Below are 21697 nucleotides of genomic sequence, written 5' to 3' on the forward strand. Positions count from 1 at the left end.
GTTGTCAGCTGGTGGTGAGGGTAATTGATGATGAGCCCAGAGATTTCCTGGTCCAGCGCACTGACTACGTAGTAGTACTTTGTGGCGTTGACAGTTATCTAGAACCATACTTGCGGTGTTGATGTCCAGAAGGTGGGCGGTTTGAGTGGAACATTATTCTATAGATCTGAATTGTCTCCTTCCATCATTTTGCAGTGCAAAAGGGACCATTTTAGATTGCCAGGGTCACCCCTGTAGTCGTTTCTGGGTTGTATGAAAACTAAGTTTAATTATTTCACAATTCGGTCCAACCATTAAGTTTAATAATTCAACGGTTCAGATGTCATTATCCACAGTCGAAAACGCGAGCCAATCTTCTGACTCAAAGAGAGGAAAGAAACTGCCCAGCTTCGCGCTGCCAGTCTGCTGCTTGGACCCTATCTTGCCTGGGTTCCTGCTCCCACGAGAGCCCGAAGCTCTCCACGATGGTTCGAGAGCTAAGTGGCACGATCCGCCACAATGGTATATAAACAGGAGCTCCTGGCAGAAAGTGATCCGTGCATCACTTATGGTTGCAAACTTGGGACTGTTACAATGCACCTTTATATCCACAATGTGTGGAATTGGCACCATTAATGTCATGCAGGCAACTGACAAACTGAGCAAGATATCTGTGATTACAGCGCCCAGGAATAACTCTTGCACAATTGTTGAACTGCAGCCTGTTAAAGGCAGAGCCGCTGAAATAACTGGGGTCCACACCAAGCAAGTAAACCCGTAACTGCCGTTTATTCAAACCACGCGTGTTCCTTTTTTTGGGGGGGGCGGAGGGGTGACGTGGGAGTGATGTCATAATACTGATGAGAGGCCTGGCCATTTCCCTGGCAATGCGCTCCTGCAGCCTGGAACTTCTGCGCGGTGGGGGATAAACCCCTGTGCCCTGCCACACTGGCTGTTCGCTATGGTGTTTCGGCCCGTCATGTGCGGGGTTGACCTAGCCCACTACACCACCCCACCCAGAATAGCAGACTCTTTGAGTGAGGTTTGGGAATTTGTCTTTGGGCAGGCACCTCTGGCGCCACGGTGTAGGGGGAGGGAAAGGCTCTGAACAATGCAAGTGGGCTTTCTTGAGGTGGTTGACTGTAAATATGTTGTGCCTACTTCCCATGTCTAGAGTATATATAACCTCCTACCTTCTCAGTACCTTGAAAGGCCCTTCGTTAGGTCACTTCAGGGGGGTGCCTGGTTTGCCCCGTCTTACATAGAAACAAAGAAACATAGAAGATAGGAGCAGGAGTAGGTCATTCGACCCTTCGAGCCTGCTCCGCCATTCAACGAGATCATGGCTGATCTTAAAGTTCAGTACCCCGTCCCTGCCTTCTCTCCATTACGTTTAATACCCTTATACTGAAGAAATAGATCTAATTCCCTCTTAAATAGATTTAATGAACCTGCCTCTACTGCCCTCTGTGGCAATGAATTCCACAGATTCACCACCCTCTGGGTCAAGAAATTCCTCCTCATCTCGGTCCTAAATGGTTTGCCTATTATCCTCAAACCATGGCCCCGGGTTCTGGATTTTCCCATCCTTGGAAACATCCCATCTGCATCCATTCTGTCCAGTCCTGCCAGAATTTTATAGGTCTCTATGAGATCCCCTCTCAATCTTCTAAACTCCAGCGAGTACAATCCCAATTTGCGCAATCATTCCTCTTAAGTCATTCCTGCCATTCCAGGTATCAGCCTGGTGAATCACCTCTGCACTCCCTCCATTGCAAGAACATCCTTCCTTAGATAAGGTGACCAAAACTGCACACAATACTCCAGGTGGGGTCTCACCAAGGCCCTGTACAGCTGCAGTAAGGTATCCTTGTTCCTAGACTCAAACCCTCTTGATATGAAGGCCAACCTACCATTTGCCTTTTTAACCGCCTGCTGTACCTGCATGCTCGCTTTCAGAGACTGGTGTACAAGTACCCCTAGGTCTCTCTGCACTTCCCCATCTCTTAATCTATTGCCATTCAAATAGTAACCTGCCCTCCGGTTTGTATGACCAAAACCTCACATTTATCCACATTGTAGTGCATTTGCCATGTATCTGCCCAGTCCTTCAATTTATCCAAATCACACTGGAGCTTCCTGACCCCCTCTTCCGTACACACAACCCCTCCTAGCTTAGTGTCATCTGCAAATTTGGAGATATTCCATCCAATCCCCTCATCCAGATCATTAATGTAAATTGTGAACAGTTGGGGTCCCAGTACAGATCCCTGTGGCACCCCACTGGTCACCGCCTGCCACTCAGAAAACGAGCCATTTATCCCAACTCTCTGTCTTCTACCTGCCAGCCAGTTCTCAATCCACATCAATACTTTGCCCCCAATCCCATGAGCCTTGATTTTGGAAGCCAGTCATTTATGAGGGACCTTTTGGAAGTCCAGGTACACCACATCCACTGGCTCTCCCCCATCTATTTTACCTGTCACCATCTCAAAGAATTCCAATAGATTTGTCAAGCACGATTTACCTTTTGTAAATCCATGTTGACTCCATCCGATCCCTTCTCTGCTAGTCATATGCTCCGCTATTACATCCTTAATAATGGATTCCATCATTTTGCCCACTACTGATGTAAGGCTCACCGGCCTATAATTCCCCGCTTTTCCTCTACCCCCCTTTTTAAATAGTGGGGTAACATTAGCTACCCTCCAATCCATGGGTACTGATCCTGAGTCTATCGAGTTCTGGAAAATAATTCTTAAAGCATCTGTTATCTGAATGGCCACTTCCTTAAGTACCCTAGGATGTAGATTATCAGGCCCTTGGGATTTATCTGCCTTCAATCCCATCAATTTCCCCAAGACCATGTCCTTAGAGATACTGATTTCTTTCAGTTCCTCCCTTGCATTAGTCTCTATGTTTCCCAACATCCTTGGGAGGTTATTTGTATCCTGTCTTGTGAAAACAGAACTAAAGTAAGAATTTAATTGGTCTGCCATTTCCTTATTACCCATTATATATTCCCCTGATTCCGACTGCAAGGGACCTACTCTGGATTTCACCAATCTTTTCCCCTTGACATATTTATAAAAACTTTTGCAGTCGGTTTTTATGTTTGCCGCAAGCTTACTTTCGTAATTTATTTTTGCTCTCTTGATTAATCCCTTTGCCCTCCTTTGGAGCATCTTGAACTGCTCCCAGTCTTCGGTTGTGGTACTTTTTTTAGCCAATTGATATGCTCTCTCTTTGGACCTAATGCTGTCTCTAATTTCCCTTGTTATCCACGGTTGAGTCACTTTTTTTGGTTTATTTTTATGCCAAACTGGTATAAACGATTTCTGCAATTTCTCCATTAGATCTGTGAATGCTTTCCATTTTCTATCCACCGTCAATTCCCCCATAAACACCACCCAATCAATCTTACTCAACTCCCGTCTCATACCATCATAATTCCCTTTATTTAAATTCAAGACCTTAGTCTCGGTTTTAATTTCATCACTCTCCATGTCGAGTGAGAATTCGATCATATTGTGATCGCTCCTACCCAAAAGGGCCTCGTACAACAAGATTGTTGATTAGCCCCTTATCATTGCATAATACCCAATCTAAAATGGCCTGCTCCCGAGTTGGTTCCTCGACATATTGGTCTAGATAACCGTCCCGTAAACATTCAAGGAATTCCTCCTCCTCTGTATTTTTACCAATTTGACTAGTCCAATCTATATGCAAATTAAAGTCTCCCATGATAACAGCTGTTGCCTTATTGCACGCTTTTCTAATTTCTCTTTTAATGCCTTCCCTCACCTCTACACTACTATTTGGAGGCCTAGATACCACCCCCACTAATGTTTTCCGCCCCTTGCTATTCCTCAGTTCTACCCATATAGATTCCGCATCTTCCGAGTTGATATCCTTTCTGTCAATCGTGTCGGTCCCTTCTCTCACCATCAATACTACCCCACCTCCTTTGCATTCTTGCCGATTCCTCCTAAATATCGTATACCCCGGGTTAAGTTCCCAGGCTTGCCCACCCTGCAGCCATGTTTCTGTAATCCCAATCAAATCATATTTGTTTATCTCAATTTCCACAGCTAATTCATCTACCGTGTTCCGAATGCTTCTTGCATTAAGATATAAAGCCTTCAGATTTGCTTTTTTCACCCTCCTTGCTCTTTCTGATTTTTTACTTTCGCTGCCTAACCTAACTTTTCCTGTTTTATCTTTTCTGTCTTTTGCCCTACTATACAGGTTCCCATCCCCCTGCCAAATTAGTTTAAACCGCACCCGACGGCTGTACCAAACCTAGCTGCCAATATATTGACCCCTTTTGAGTTTAGGTGTAACCCATCCTTCTTGTAAAGGTCATGCCTTCCCCAAAAGAGATCCCAATGATCCAAGAAGCCAAAACCCTGTCCTTTACACCAGCCCCTCAGCCACACATTCATTTTTCTTAACCTTCCATTTTTGTCCTCAGTTGCACTTGGCACAGGTAGCAAACCAGAGATCACCACCCTGGCTGTCCTATTTCTTAGTTTCTGTCCTAGATCTCTTTTTCAGTACTTCCTCCTTCTTTTTATCGATGTCATTGGTACCCACATGTACCAAGACATCAGGCTGTTCGCCTTCCCCTTTTAGAATACCCTGGACCCGATTTGAGATATCCCGCACCCTTGCACCAGGGAGGCAGCACACCATGCGAGCATACCTATCTGGCTCACAGAATCTCCTGTCTGTATTTCTGACAATGGAGTCCCCAATGACCATTGCATTCCTCTTTACCTTTTGGTCCACCGTGCCAGGCTCAGTACCAGCGACCTGGTCACTGCTGCCAGCTTCTGTCAGGTCATCTCCCTCAACAGCATCCAACAAAATATACCTGTTCTTCTTCTTTGGCTTGGCTTCGCGGACGAAGATTTATAGAGGGGGTAAAAAGTCCACGTCAGCTGCAGGCTCGTTTGTGGCTGACAAGTCCGATGCGGGACAGGCAGACACGGTTGCAGCGGTTGCAGGGGAAAATTGGTTGGTTGGGGTTGGGTGTTGGGTTTTTCCTCCTTTGTTCTCCATTTTCCTGGTATTTTTCTTCCCTCCCCTGACAGTTACCCACTTACCTGACACATCTGGTCTTGGGGTAACTATGTCCCTGAAAGTTGAATCTATCAACTCCTCACTCTCCCTTACCAGCCGTAGGTCCTCAAGTTGCAGCTCCAGTTCCCCAACTCGGTCCTTAAGGAACTGCATCTCGGTGCACCTGTCGCAGATGTGGCTATTTGGGAGGGTGGGACTCACCCATGGTTCCCACATCTGACATCCAGTACAAAGCACTAACCCCATAGGCATGACTGAGCTAAAATAATGCCACTTACCCTTCTCCTCGCCTGCTTTTGCCTAAGGCTGTTGAGCCAAAGGCTGGAAGTCCCACTCCTTCAGTGCCCCACTCACTCAGTGCGCCGCTCCTCGCTGGCCGCCCCCTCCCCTTTTACTCCTTTTACTGGCCGCTTGACCAATTAACCTTGACCAATTAACCCAGTCACTCTCTCCAAGCTCCTGCTCCTCTGACTCACAGCTCAAACTCCAGCTGTTGCCTCCTCAGACTCCCAGCCCGATTTGAGTAGGCCCAAGCCCCAGTAAGCCCTTGTATTTAACTGCTTATCTCCACGTCACTCTCTCCGAGCTTCTCCTCCGTCGACTCCCACCTCGAATTTACATATAGATTGGACTAGCCAAATTAGTAAGTCCAGCTATTTATTCTACTCACCCTCTGATGCTGTCTCTTGGCTCCTCCTCCTCTCACCCGACACCAGGCACAGACTCACTGTCTCCTCCGACCCCAAAGACAAAGTCCGTGGCTTTGAGTTCTTGTGGGACGTGGCTGGTTGGCATCCTGTGGGTGGTGGTACGACATGGTCGTGGGTAGCCAGTGTGGTTCCTCAGCCACTGTAGGACATCCAGGGCATTCAGTGGTGGTTCTCTGGAGCCGAAATGGACATCGCCTGGGATGGAGAGCGGTGCGCCGTAGACCATTTCCGCTGATGAGGTGGGGAGGCCCTCTTTGGGTGCTGTGCGGACGCCCAGCAGGACTCATGGGAGCTCTTCCGCACAGTTGGTTCCTATGCCACCGTGTGCAAGTGCACCCGGTAGGTAACCACGAAAGGTGATCAGTATCCCAAACAAAGTAACAATGCAAAACCAAGCAGGTTATCCCACAGATTGGCTGACGTGGAGGCGACGGCCAGTTCCAGCCACTGATTCTTGCAGCCTGGTGGATGATGAATTTTGGAGCATGCAAATTTTTTTGCGGATGCAGTCATGTTCTTTTAGAAGATATTGCAACACCATTCTGCCATCTGATAACAACGGCATTCAGACCGATCAGTAATGATTTTTTTTAACTGTCTTTCATAACCTTCTCTCCTCTCAAATGTCTCAAAACATCTATCTCTCAGCATGTTCAAAGTTCAGATTTATTGTCAGAGTGAATACGTGACATCGCATAGGACCACGGGATTCTAGTTCCTTCAGGCCAGGCAGAATTTCTAATTACAGGGGCCTGTAAACTATACTCAAGAAGAAGGAGGTGTGTGGAAAAGAAAGACATGTCAACAAACTGACTGTGCAAATGCAGCAATTAAAAAATGAGGAAAGAATGTGTCCTTTCCCAGTAAATCAGAACCCATCACTTTTAGCTTCCTGCGAAGATCTTGATGATCAATGGTCTTCGTCCTTGTGAAAGGGGCTGACTCGTTCAATATTTTTATTAATGTCGCTTAGCAAATGTTACATAAGCAAAATGACATGAATAGAACAATAATGAAATTCATAATGATACTAATAACAGTAAATGACAAAGCCCATGTTACATTTAAAAAAAACACATGAAAAGAAAATATTTTATACGTATTTATAAGTGCTTATGCACTTCCACAAGGAGGCACAGAAGGTCAATTAGATACACCAGAGATCCTCGACTCTCTATGCTAGTTAAAAGAAAACATGGTTGTAAACAGGTGCTCCCGGCAGAATGTGATCCGTGCATCCCTTATGCTTGTAAACTTGGGACGGGTACGACGCACCTTTCGATCCACGATGTACAGAGTCAGCGCCATTGCTGGCACGCAGGCCAAATTGAGCAAGACATCTGCGGTTACAGCGCCCAGGAACGACTGATCATTCTTACAAAGTGTTGAGCCATCCGCAATGATGGTCGAATTCAGCCACACGCTGATCGCAGCGGTCAGACTGGAACGCGGATTTAACGCGACGAAGAAAGCAGTGACCATTTTCAGTCACGTGTTTCTGCTTGCTGGGGTCAAACTCTGGGCCTTGATCCTTCTGTTTGCGTGGACCTGTGTGCACCTGATGAGCAAACAGGAATAGAGTTGCCAAGAGCTTTATTGTTGCTTTGAAAGTAGCAAGAGCTCCGTTACAGCAAGCGGCACTGCCACCTGCAACTCGTCTCACCACAGGGGATTCAGCTTGCATATTTACGCAGATACATTTCCATTGTTTCCAGAGCATTCCAATAGACTTCTCCACGTTTCTTTGTATTCTCCTGTGAATTAGGATCGGGCCCCTTACCCAATGGTGAATAGTTTTTCACTGTTTGACATATGTGGAGTTCTTGTTGACCTTTAACCTTGCTGAATTATCAACACTTACCTTGGAATATTCTCTGCTGTATTATTTTGGCTGCTGCGGTAAATCGTACATTCTCGTTTTATACGTCTTCGTACGGAGGTCTTAATCACCTGTGTCAGGCGCGCCAGAAACCAAGTTGTGAAAAGAAAATGCAAGAGACGTGCAAGTGTAGCCGGGTGATCGGTATCCCAAACCAAGTAACAATGCAAAACCAAGCAGGCTACCCCGCAGATTGGCTGACATGGATGCGATGGCCAATCCCAGCCGTTGATTCTTGCAGGCTGGTGGATGAGGAATATTGAAGTATGCCTGGTGCAGTCATATTCTGTTGTTCTGGAAGATATTCACATGGCAACATTATTTCGCCATCTGGGAACAATGATATTCGGGGCCGATCAGTAATCAACTTTTTTTTTGCTGCCTCTCATAAGCTCCTCGTCCTCCCAAACACCTCAAAGCAACTACTTTTCAGCGGGGTTCAACTTTAAAATTTATTGTCAAGTATACACAAGAGACATCAGAATCAACTCCGAGATTCTTTTTCCTCCGCACCAGGCAGAATGTCAAATGACTGATGTCTAAACTGTACTCGAGAAGAAAGAAATATATGCAAAAGAAAGAAATGTAAACAAAGTGACTAAACAAAACAGGACGTATGCAGTGAAGGGGAGGACATTGAGGAATGCTGAGGAACAGAGGGATCTTGGAATAATGGTTCATCGTTCCTTGAAGGTGGATTCCCATGTAGATAGGGTGGCGAAGAAGGCTTTTGGTGTGCTGGCCTTTATAAATCACAGCATAGAATATAGGAGCTGGGAGGTGATGTTGAGACTGTTTAAGGGATTGGTGAGGCCAAGTTTGGAATATTGTGTGCAGTTCTGGTCTCCAAATTAGAGGAAGGATATCAATAAGGTAGAGAGGGTGCAGAGAAGATTTACTAAAATGTTGCCTGGATTGCAGTATCTTGAATACGGAGAAAGATTGATTAGACTGGGACTTCATTCATTGGAGCGTAGTTAAGAGGGGATTTGGTAGAGGTATTTAAAATTATGAAGAGAATAGCTAGAGTAGATGTGAATAGGCTCTTTCCCCTGAGGGTAGGGGAGATTGGAACAAGGGGTCATAAGTTAAGGGTTAGGGGGCAAAAATTTAGAAGTAACATAAGAGGGACCTTCTTCACTCAGAGAGTGGTGGCTGAGTGGAATGACCTTCCGGAAGAGGTAGTTGCAGCAGGGTCAATTCTGTCATTTAAGAGGAGATTGGATGTGAGAGGGTTGGACGGTTATGGGTAAGTGGAACTAGTGGAGTTTCACGTAATTCAGTGCGGACTAGAAGGGTCGATATGGCTTGTTTCCGTACTGTAAATCATTATATGGTTAAATGCAGAAATATAAATCTTGATTCATAAATAGTGAGCAAAGTATGCATCCTAACCAAAAAAAAACTCTGAATGAGTCTGTTGTGGAGGAGTCTGATGGTTGAAGGGTAACAAGTGTTCCTGAACCTGGTGGTGCGGGTCTTTGGCACTGACACCTCTTTCCTGATGGCATCAGTGAGAACGGAGCTTGGCCTGTGTGATGTAGACCATTAATGATTGTGGCTGCTCTATAATGTCATTGTTCCATGTAGCTGGCGGGGTGAACTTTTCCTGGGATACGCTGGCCAGTGTCCACCAACTTCTGTAGGATTTTTCGTGTGGAGGTACTGGTGCCCCCATACCAGCCAGTCAGCACACTTCCTGCTACACATCTGTAGAAGGTTGCCATGGTTTCCGATGACATACAAACCTCCATAAACTCCTGAAGAAACAGAGGTGCTAGAGGGCATTCTTCATGGTGGCATTAGTATGTTGGATCCAAGAAAGATCCTCCAAGATACAGTAGTGACTCCCAGAAATTCAAATGTTCTCACCCTCTCCACCTCTGATCCCCCAGTGATCACTGGCTTATACACCTCTGGTTTTCCCCTCCTAAAGACCACAATCATCTCCTTGATCTTGGTGACATTGAGTGAGAAGATTGCTTTTAGAACACCCATCAGCCAAGTTGTTAATCTTCCTCCTGTCTGCTGACTTCATCACAAGATGGGGAAGCCTCCACATGCGATTTCAAAGCCCACTCTATCTCACTTGGTTTGTCTACTTCCTGTTCCGCTCTGCAGGGTAAGATCCAGCTTTGGGTGGACATCTTTCCAAAGTCTCTCGGACTCCCAGGACCTCCGTTCAACATAAAGCCACGCAAACCCAAGAGGTGAGATTCTTTCTCCTGAAGGGTATAGATGATTACTGGATACAGATCCACTCTTTCCCTCAGAACAGTGGTCAACAGGGATAGATTTCTGCTGGGTGTGGGTGTGGATGGATCTACAGCACAGAAGGTAAATGTAACTGGATAGCCCAGAGTTATTGAACAGTTGGAGAGCCCAGGGTTATTGAACAGTCCGACACTCTCTGTCAGTGCATGGCTTGCCTCAGTTCCTGTGTAACAATCCCCTTCCATTTTGACTGCAAACCATTTCACTAACCCAGTACATTCTTTGTTTGTATGTTAATGCAGACAACTGGAATTGACCTGTCACTGCCTGCCCTGGGAGTGTGTGATGGCACAATTTGGAGGGACCTTCACTCTGTGTCTGACCCCAGGACTGTGTAATGGGATGGTGTGGAGGGAGTTACATTCTGTATCTGATTGTTTGATGGGATGATGAGCTGGGAGTTTCACTCTGTGTCTGACCCCAGGACTGTGTGATGGGATAGTGTGGAGGGAGTTACATTCTGTATTTGATTGTTTGATGGGATGGTGAGCTGGGAGTTTCACTTTGTGTCTGACCCTAGGACTGTGTGATGGGATGGTGTGGAGGGAGTTACATTCTGTATCTGATTGTTTGATGGGATGGTGAGCTGGGAGTTTCACTTTGTGTCTGACCTCAGATTTGTGTGGAAGTGTACAAACTGTCTGCATGGAAAACAAATCTAAATCTTTTCTGGGTGAACAGCGTAACTTCCCCTCTTCCCAACGATCTGGTGGTGCAGAGGGGATTTTTAATATTTTATTTTTGATTTTCAAAGACTCAAATAAATCCAAATAAACAATACATTTTTAATCAACAATAGTGTATATCATACAGAGTCTATTTTATCCCCTACCCCTCTCCCCCACCTCCTGTACTCTAATACATAAAAGAAAAGGTTATACAAATTAAACAAAGAACAAAATGTCATTAAAATCAAAAACCGTTAAGGGAACTTAAGAAGAACCCAAAAGAAACGTAAAATAAAAGGATAAGGAACAAAATACAAGAGGCCGTCGCCTGCGCCATGACCCCCTTCACTGATCTCTAGTGTTCCACTACTGGAACGTTTGTTGTAATCACTTTATATAAAAGGGGTCGAATTACATCTGTACACCAACTTCACCCGAACGAATGTGCCATATTTCTTCCTCAAATTGGACGTGATTTTCTCCAGGGGACTACAACTCTGCATCTCCGTATTCCATAGTGTAATATTTAGATAGGAGTCGGACGTCTACATGACCGCTATACACGTTCTGGCTACTGACAAGGCGACCTTCACAAAATGAATTTGGTATCTGGACAATTTGTCCATAATGTTTCCCAGAAGGTAAAATTTCAGATCCTGTGGAAAATCCACCTTTGTAATTTTTTTTAGAATGTTTCCCACGTCCTCCCAGAAGGATCTTACCTTTGCATAGAGCCAGGTTGAATGGATAAAGGTTCCAATCTTCACCCCACACCTAAAGCACATTTCCAAGATTTCTGATTTAGATTTTGTGGTGTGAGGTACAGTTGATGCAGGAAATTGTATTGCACTATCCTGTACCTGGCATTAATAACTGCTGTCAAGCTCTCCAGATGTAGATCTGACCTGCACTACCCATGGATTGTTGTGCCCAAGTCCGATGCCCACCTCTCCCTTGACCTGCATAAGCCGAGCTTTGGGCCCTCACTTTGGAATAGGAGATACATCTTAGAGATTGTAAAATAAAGATTACAAGAATGTTGCCTGAGTTTCAGGGTTTGAGTTACAGGGAAAAGTTAGACAGGAGCCTAGAAGATTGAGGGGTGATTTGAAAGAGGACATTAAAATTATGAGGGGGACAGATAGAGATATTGTGGACAGGCTTTCTGCATTGAGAGTGGGGGAGATTCAAACAAGAGGAGATGGATTGAGATTGAAGGGGGAAATGTTTAGGGGAAACATGAAGGGGAATGTCTTCACTTAGAAGGTGGTGGGAGTGTGGAATGAATGTCCGGCCAAAATGGTAGATGAGAGCTCAATTTTAATATTTAAAGAAAAGTTGGATAGGTATATGGATGAGAGAGGTATGGAAGGTTATTGGCCGGGTGCAGGTCAATGGGATAGGTGGGAGAACGTGTTCAGCATGGACTAGAAAGGCCAAAGTGGCCTGTTTCTTTGCTGTAATTGTTACATGGTTATATAGATAAATTTACATATATTCCCCTTTAGAATTAGAATCTCCATGTAGAGCCATAGAGATTAAGGAAGATCTTAGCTGAAGATAGTAGAAGAAAGTTTTATTAGGCAAATCATATTTGTCCCTCAGCTGTTCGAATGACATGAGCTGCCCTTGCTCATAACAATCCTCGATACTCCTGATCCCCTTCCAGCACCAGATGTCCAGGATATTATTATCCAGAGTCATGGGTGTTAATTTGATCTGGGTTGGGGCAAGTGCGTGTTTGGAGATATCTCCACCTTTAGTCCAACATATTGATTTATTTTTTGCCGAGTGAATTACTTGTTTTAATATGGGGTTATCCACTTTCCCTGATATCAGTTTGATGTCCCATTTATATATAAACTCTCCTGTTACCTTTTTTCCTACCATGTGTAATCTAATTTGTGCCCAGGAGGGAGGTACCACCTTCCTCAAAGAGTGAAGTGATAAACCTCGACTGGGCCGCCCAATAGTATTTTTTAAAATCCGGCAATTTCAGATCTCCCAATCTATAATCCCAAGTCAACTTTTCCATGGAGGTTCTAGCCACCTTATCGTTCCACAAGAAAGAACCTTCTGACACATTCATTAAGCATCTTAAAGAAGCCCTGGGGCAATGGAATGGGCAAGGACAGAAATAGATATTGTAGTCTTGGCATCATTTTCATTTTAATACAATTAACCCTGTCCTCCGAAGTTATGGGCAGGGTCCTCCATCTACCAAAGTCCTCCTCAAACTTCCAGAGCAAAAAGATATAAATGAATTTATATACATTTCATAAATCCTTATCCACTTTTATCCCCAAATATTTAATGCAATCTTGTGGCCACCTAAATTGTCTCCCTTGTTGGTACTGTCTGTAATTCCCCTTTGTCAAGGGCATAATTTCACTCATCCAAATTTATCTTATACCCAGAGATCTTGCCATAAACATCCAGTGTGGTCCTCAGCCTGGCCAATGACCCTCTTCTGGGTTAGTCAAATATACTAACACTTCATCAAAGAATAAAATGATTTTATGTTCCTCCTGGTCCACTTTGAACCCCTTTATGTCTGGATCTCATCGAATGGCTTCTGCCAGAGGTTCAATAGCTAATATAAACAATGCTAGGGACAGTGGGCATCCCTGCCTACTGGACCTACCCAGCAGGAACACTGGAGACATTTACCCATTCATAATAATTTTAGCTTGAGTTTATGATAGAATGTCCGTACCCAGTTAATAAATGGTTGTCCCAATCTAAACCCCTCCAGTACTTTGAATAAAATTTCCCACTCCAGTCTGTAAAAGGCCTTCTTCGCATCCAGAGCTAAGGCCACGCTTGGATCCACCCCCGACTGTGCCAGATGCACTATATTGAGTAATCTACATATATTTTCAGCTGATTGTCTCTTTTGTACAAATCCAGCTTGATCTGGATTTGTTAATTTCAGTAAATATTGAGCCAACCCATTGGCCAATGCTTTTGCTATAATTTCATAATCTATACTTAATAATAAATTGGCCCTATAGGAGAAGGGATTCAATATTCAAGGATCACCTTAATAATTGCTGTTGAGAAAGACTCTGGGAAGGTATTTATCTCTGCCATTTGGTCCACCAACCCCCATAATAAGGGCCATTAAAAGATCTTTAAACTGTTTATAAAATTCATTGGGGTACTGAATATTATTTAAAGGGTGAAAAACTACAGCATGCTGTTGTGCAGAGGGACTTGGGAGGGCTTGTGCATGAATCGCAAAAAGTTAGGTTGCAGGTGCAGCAGGTTATTAAGAAGGCAAATGGAATGTTGGCCTTCATCGCTAGAGGAATTGAATTCAGGAGTAGGGAGGTCATGTTGCAACTATATAAGGTACTGGTGAGACCGCACCTGGAGTGCTGTGTCCAGTTCTGGTCTCCATATTTGAGGAAGGGTATACTGGCTTTGGAGACGGTCCAGAGGAGGTTTACTAGGTTGATCCCTGGGATGAAGGGGTTGACTTATGATGAAAGATTAAATCGTCTAGGACTGCATTCGCTCGAGTTCAGAAGAATGAGAGGAGATCTTATAGAAACATATAGGATTATGAAGGGTATAGATAGGATAGATGTAGGAAGGTTTTTTGAACTGGCCGGGGAAACTAAAATGAGAGGACACAGTCTCTAGATTCGGGGGAGTAGATTTAGGACAGAGATGAGGAAAAATAGTTTTTCCCAGAGAGTAGTGAATGTTTGGAATTCTCTAACCAGGGAAGTGGTTGAGACTGCCTCATTAAACATGGAGTTAGGTCATAAATTAGATCAGCCACGATCGTATTGAATTGTGGAGCAGGCTCGATGGGGCCATTTTTGGCCTACTCCTGTTCCTACTTCCTATGTTCCTATGTTCCTATGTACTCATCCTCCCCCAGTGATTTGTTAGCCTGCAATCAGCCCATAGCTTTCTCAATCTCCTCTCTAGACAAGGGGGCGTTCAGCTCCTCTCATTCGTCTTGATCCAAATTTGGTGGCTCCAATGTAAGCATCTATTTTAGTAGGGTCTCCCACTGATTCTGATTTATACAGCTCTCTATGGAACTTTCTAAATGTTCATTTATCTCCTGTGCTTCATATTAAATGTTGTCTTTCGCCCATTTGAATCATATTAACTGTTCTTGAGACCTCTTCCACCTTCATCTGCCAAGACAGGACTTTATGAGCCCTTTCCCAGCTCATAATACTGTTGTTTAGATCTTAGGATCATCTTTTCTATCTTAAATATTTGCATTGTGCTGTATTTGAGCTTTTAGTTCATTAAATTCAGTTATTTCCTGCTCCAAGTCGTTTATCTCTTTCATATGTTCCTTTTTAATACACTTGGTGTATCCAATTATCTGGCCCCTTAAATAAGCCTTCAGTGTATCCCATAATAAGGAACTATTGGCAGTTCATCTCACAGAACAAATCTATCTGAGCTCTAATAAAGCTACAAAATTCCAGTTTGCCCAATAACAACAAATTAAGGCACCCTATATACACCATGGCCTGTGTATCTGGCATTACAATAGACAGAGTCAAGGGTGAATGGTCAGACAGTAACCGAGCTGTGTTCTCAGTCTCCACTACCCTACTCTCCAATTGGGGCGATGCCAAAAATCAGTCAATTCTAGTGTACGAATCATGTTGTCTCGAGTAAAAGGAATAGTCCCTCTATCTTCGTGGTTGCCTAATCCAGACATCTATTAAATTCAACTCTTTCATAAAGGCCAGGGTAGTTTTGGCTGCCCTGGCCCTTATTATTTTCCTCACTGACTTGTCCATGACCGGGTCCAGTCAAAAGTTAAAATCTCCTCCAATCAAAGCACCCTCACACCCCTCTGTTACTTTCAAAAATATATTTTGTATAAATTGCTCATCATCAAAATTTGGGTTTTATAATTCATAGGTTTCCATGATTCTGAGTATATCTGACGATGAATCATCACAAATCTCCCAGCCGTGTCAACGACCATGCCCTGGACTACCACTGGAACACTTTTTCCTATGAGGATAGCCACTCCCCTGGCCCTGAAATTAAAGGAGGACATCATTACTTGGCCCACCCACACCCTTTTTAACTATATGTTCTTGATTTGAGAGATGAGTCTCCTGTAAAAATATTATGTCTGCTTACATTTTCTTTAAGTGTGCCAAAACTCTTTTTCTCTTTATCTCCCATTCAGCCCATTTACATTAATACTCACAAATTTATTTGTTTTATACATAACCCCAGAGCCTCTCCATTATTTTTTCCCCTTAATTCTTTTTCCATAATATTTGTCCTCCGTCCAGCTTATCTTCCACTGATCAATGACGCAGATAACCTTGTTCCAAATAAAACCTAAACAAATTAAAACAAACAAATCAGAAAAATATAAAGACAAGAAACACCCCTAAATATTCCACCACCCCCCCCCCCCCCCCCCCACCATTCATAGGGTTTTGTTCCTGTGTCAGTATTTCTGGGATTGGGAAGTTCTTGTTCTGGCATGTAATTGATTTTCTCAAGTTGTCCTGCGTTCTCCAGGTTCTACCTGCGCTGCATCATCTGGAACACTTATGACGTGATCCTGGATGACTTTAGCATCACAGGGGAGAAGATGAGTGATATCTACGTGAAAGGGTGAGTGTGCTGTTGCCTGGAGTTCACCACTGAGTTTGTGTGTACAGAGAAATGCACCAACTGCTCATCTCTGGGCAGTCTCTTGCACCCCATCACCATGTCCTTTTTCTCAACATTATTTGAGCTATACAGCACGGTAACATGCCCTTCTGGTCCAGCCCAAACACACCCCATGTTGTTATGAGCCCAGAGGACCCCAAAACCCAACAGCAACAGATATTCACTTAAACAAAAGTTGCTTTTAATTATCTTTAAACATGAAAACAGGATTAAACTTTAACTTATCTCTATTGACTTAATTAACCTAACTTCTTTCTTTGGCTTGGCTTCGCGGACGAAGATTTATGGAGGGGGTAAAAAGTCCACGTCAGCTGCAGGCTCGTTTGTGGCTGACCAGTCCGATGCGGGACAGGCAGACACGATTGCAGCGGTTGCAAGGGAAAATTGGTTGGTTGGGGTTGGGTGTTGGGTTTTTCCTCCTTTGCCTTTTGTCAGTGAGGTGGGCTCTGCGGTCTTCTTCAAAGGAGGCTGCTGCCCGCCAAACTGTGAGGCGCCAAGATGCACGGTTTGAGGCGTTATCAGCCCACTGGCGGTGGTCAATGTGGCAGGCACCAAGAGATTTCTTTAGGCAGTCCTTGTACCTTTTCTTTGGTGCACCTCTGTCACGGTGGCCAGTGGAGAGCTCGCCATATAATACGATCTTGGGAAGGCGATGGTCCTCCATTCTGGAGACGTGACCCATCCAGCGCAGCTGGATCTTCAGCAGCGTGGACTCGATGCTGTCGACCTCTGCCATCTCGAGTACCTCGACGTTAGGGGTGTGAGCGCTCCAATGGATGTTGAGGATGGAGCGGAGACAACGCTGGTGGAAGCGTTCTAGGAGCCGTAGGTGGTGCCGGTAGAGGACCCATGATTCAGAGCCGAACGGGAGTGTGGGTATGACAACGGCTCTGTATACGCTTATCTTTGTGAGGTTTTTCAGTTGGTTGTTTTTCCAGACTCTTTTGTGTAGTCTTCCAAAGGCGCTATTTGCCTTGGCGAGTCTGTTGTCTATCTCATTGTCGATCCTTGCATCTGATGAAATGGTGCAGCCGAGATAGGTAAACTGGTTGACCGTTTTGAGTTTTGTGTGCCCGATGGAGATGTGGGGGGGCTGGTAGTCATGGTGGGGAGCTGGCTGATGGAGGTCCTCAGTTTTCTTCAGGCTGACTTCCAGGCCAAACATTTTGGCAGTTTCCGCAAAGCAGGACGTCAAGCGCTGAAGAGCTGGCTCTGAATGGGCAACTAAAGCGGCATCATCTGCAAAGAGTAGTTCACGGACAAGTTTCTCTTGTGTCTTGGTGTGAGCTTGCAGGCGCCTCAGATTGAAGAGACTGCCATCCGTGCGGTACCGGATGTAAACAGCGTCTTCAATGAAGACGCTGTAACCTAACTTAACCCCATTCTAATTCTATGCGCACGTGTATATAATGTGTGTGTAAGTTCAGAAAAGTTCTTTGATTCACAGTCCAATCTCACTTCTCATTCCTCCAAGTTTACTGGTTGCAGGCAATTTTTATACTGTGTGCAGAATTTAACATTCATAAAATTCACCAGGCTTTGGTGCTTGAAAGGTAAATGGTTATCTCTCTCTTGTCAGTTTTCAGAGAGAGATTTGTTATTCCAGGACATCCACAACTGATGTACTTCCATCAGCCACTTCAGTGCCTTGCTGAAGAAACTTGCCGCTTCAGGGTTCTCCAGATAATAACCTCTTTCTTTCAGGTCACCACAGAGTGCCTTTTTGTTTTACTTGTTTCAAGTGAAACATTAGGCAGACAGTCCTCTCCTCTTGCATGAACCACAAGGACTTTGACCAGGCCAACTTCCAATCAGAGCTTTCCACAAGCTTGCCAGATTGTCCTGTTCCAGTCCCAGCTCCTATTGCTGGCTGTAACACTGTGTGTGTGCGTCTCTCTCTCTCTTTCTGAGAGAAAGCCTGTTAACTCTCTCTGCATGCAAAACCACATGACCCTCTTAGAACAACAAGTTCTCTTTCAGACAGTCTGTGGCTCCAACAAGATCTTTCATATGTTGCCTTTTGTAAACAACAATCCATTAGTGAAGCCTCTTGAGCACTCTTCAAAGCTCTTGCAAAAGCTGTGGAGCCGATATGTCTAGCATGGGCAGAGCTCCAGTATTTTAAATAAGATCTGTTTTAAAGTGTTTGCATGTGACCTACTCTAACAAACCTTTCCCAATTTATCTCCCAAAAATATATCTTAATACTCTTTCACAATATACCCAATTAACCTACCAATCCTGTACACCTTTAGAACATGGGAGGACACTGGAACACCAGGAGGAAACCCACGCGGTCACCAGGAGAACATACAAGGACCTTATTAACAGTGCCAGATTTGAACCAGAGTTTCTATCGTTGAGACTATGTTGCTGTGCTGTCCATTCCTTTCCATCTCCTCGGCAGATTGATAGAACATTGCAGCACAGAAACAGGCCCCTTTGGCCCTTCTAGTCTGTGATGAATCATTTTCTTTTAGAAGATCTGGGGGCAGGGGGGGAATAACCAGTATGTTGCAGGCCAGAGAGAGGACTAATCCACAATGCTGACTTTGCTGAAGGTCTTGTTCCATGCTAGATGATTAAATTTCTTCCCCTTTTACCCTAATTCTTGTGTCCAACTTTATATATTTCTGATATGGGGATAAATTTCCTTCCCTTTCATCCATACCCCTCATAAGCTTATAGACTTCCATCACATTCCCTTCAAACCTCTGCCATCCCAGGGTGGACAGACCTGGTCTCTCCTCATAACCGGATACGTTATGGTGAAGGCTCCTCTAGTGAGATCACTTCCCTCAGATGAAGAAGCTGAAAACTGCCCAGAGAGCCCATGAGGGGGAGAGGAGTGAAGTCCAGCCCTACTCTTTCATGTCTGTTGAAATGCCTTGTAAACACGACTATCATTATGTTTCCACCCCCTCCTCTGGCAGTCCGTTTCAGGCACCCATCACTCTCTGTGCAAGCAACTTGCCTCTCACATCTCCTTTAAACATTCCCCTTCTCACCTTCATGTATGCCCTCTAGCATTTGACATTTCCACCCTGAGATAAAGACTGACTAGAGTACAGAAACTGGCCATTCAGCCCAGCTAGTCCATGCCGAACTATTATTCTGCCTGGTTCCATCGACCCACACTCAGACCATAACTGTCCATTCCCCTCCCATCCATGTAACTATTCAATCTTCTCTTAAATGTCAAAAAGGATCTGCAGTCACCAACTCCACTGGCAGCTCATTTTACACTCCCATCATCTTTAGTTCTCGTCTCACTTAATCTCAGTGGAAAAAGCCTGGTCGCATTCCCCTCAGAATTTTGTCTTCCTCTATCAAGTCCCACCCCCACTCCATTTTTCAATGCTCCAGGGAATAAGGTCCTAACCTGTTTGACCTTTCCCCATAACAGGTCTTCAAGTCCCAGCAACATCCTTGTAAATCTTCCCTGCACTCGTTCAATTTTGTTGATATCCTTCCTTTAGGTAGATGACCAAAACTGCACACAATATTCCAAATTTGGCCTCACCAATGTCTTGTACAACCTCCTCATAACATCCCAAATCCTGAAATCAATACAGTATGTTTCTGATTAGCCGAGATGCTGGGGACCGGACGTGTATTGGTCAACTGCATTTTTGGGATAACTGAGAAATGGCTTTAAACAGCCCGGTTGCATCAGCAGTATATTGTCACCGATCCCCGACACCTCCCCACCGCCATCGCCAATCTTGCCCGGGAGCCGGAGGTTCCTGCTCCTACTGCCATTGCAGATCCCCACACCTCGCGGAACCTGCCGGGGAGCCCAAGGTTCCGATTCCCAACACCTTCCCACTGCTGTCGGTGATCCTGCCTGGGAGCCCGAAGTCTCCTATCCTGCTACCATCTCAGATCCCTGACAACTCCCCACCGCCTTTGCGGAACCTTTCCAGGAGCCTGAGGTCTCCATTCCGACCCCAGACACCTCCCCACTGCTGTTGGCAATCATGACCATGTGCATGAAGTCCCTGCTCTTGCTACCACCACTCCCCACCAGTCAAATATTGCTGCCACCGGCCCACCCCCCCACCGGTCCGATGTTGCCACCTCCTCCATCCTGGTCCGATGCTGCCGCTGCCACCCCACTATCCTGGGTCTTAAGACACTGCTGAAAAATCAGTGCCCACCCCCACCCACCCGAAGGTTACCCCAATGCCCCCCCAATTAGTGTGGTTCTGCCATCAACTCTGGGGACAGCGAAGAACCAAGTACAGTGGAGGATAAAGAAGAATTGGAAAGAGAGTGGGGAGGGTGTTACCTGAAACGAGGACAATCTCCCCCCTGCACTGCCTGACCCACTGGACTTCCTCCAATTGCTCACTGATGTAGCCAAACTCGCGCTAACATCAGAGCCCCACATGAGCACGTTGAGTGAAATTTTTTTTTCAACTTATGATGTCATGTTACTGCCAAAAATCTTTCGGATAACAGATTTTTGGTTGAGTGGTTTTCAGATAATTGGAAACGTACTGTGCTTTGATTTATGAAGGCCAATGTGCCAAAAGCTTTCAGTAAGATCCAATCTACCTGTGACACCACTTTCAAGGAATTATGTACCTCTATTCCTATATCCCTTGGTTTTACCACACTCTACAGCTCCTCTGTTTACTATGTTAAGATTGTGGGCCCTCCCTAAGTGCAACACCTCACAAATGTTTGCATTAAATTGCATTTGCAACCCGTTTTTACCCCTGTGCAAGTCTTGAAAACTTTCCTTGCTCTCCTCTACATTCCCAATCTTAGAGTCATCTGCGAATTTGCTGTTCCAATTATAGCTCATTATCATCTAAGCTTTGTTACAACACCCCAGTTGCCAAGTAACAAATAGGTAAATTAACCAAGCAAGTGATTACAATAACAGTTAAAAAAAATTACTTCTTGCTGGGAAGATGCCAAACGGAGCTGGGTCCAAGTCTTCAGCATCGGCAATGGTGACTCCATTCTCAACATAGGGTTTGGTGCCATCCGCATCAAAGAAGTCGCCTCGGGCTCCCGGGCAGGATTGGGGTGTATGGCCTCCCGGCAAGAGCAGGGACCCGCAGAGGTCAATATCAACCACTTTGTAGACCCCTAATCTAGATTGTTTATATAGATGGCAGACTATAATGGACCCAGCACTGATCCCTGAGGCACACCTCTAGTCCCACATCTCCAGTCAGAGAGGCAATCTCCTACAACCACTCTTTGACTTCTCCTGCAAAGCCAATGTCCAAATAATTTACTACCTCATCCTGAATACCGAGCGACTGATCCTTCTTGACCAACACCCGTGTGGAACCTTGTCAACACTGCAATGTCTCTGCAAGCTACGATCATATGCCAGATAACAAAGGCAATGTCGTTAAACACACATCATGGGTTTTAGTAGTAGAAACTCCGTAGTACAA

The 21697-nt window shown here is 44.9% G+C and overlaps 1 protein-coding gene across 12 annotated transcripts in view; it reads left to right on the forward strand.

Moving 5' to 3' along the window:
• dysf (dysferlin, limb girdle muscular dystrophy 2B (autosomal recessive)) overlaps positions 1-21697 on the forward strand; it is a 444465-nt gene that overhangs the window by 403145 nt on the left and 19623 nt on the right. For all 12 annotated transcript variants that reach the window (XM_069923420.1, XM_069923428.1, XM_069923419.1 and 9 more), the window contains 2 exons: positions 9775-9863; positions 16122-16217. In XM_069923420.1, coding sequence (XP_069779521.1) covers positions 9775-9863; positions 16122-16217 — 185 coding nt within the window. The remainder of the gene's footprint in view (positions 1-9774; positions 9864-16121; positions 16218-21697) is intronic.

This window comes from Narcine bancroftii, chromosome 3 (genome assembly GCF_036971445.1).
Source record: "Narcine bancroftii isolate sNarBan1 chromosome 3, sNarBan1.hap1, whole genome shotgun sequence".
Classification (NCBI taxonomy): domain Eukaryota; kingdom Metazoa; phylum Chordata; class Chondrichthyes; order Torpediniformes; family Narcinidae; genus Narcine; species Narcine bancroftii.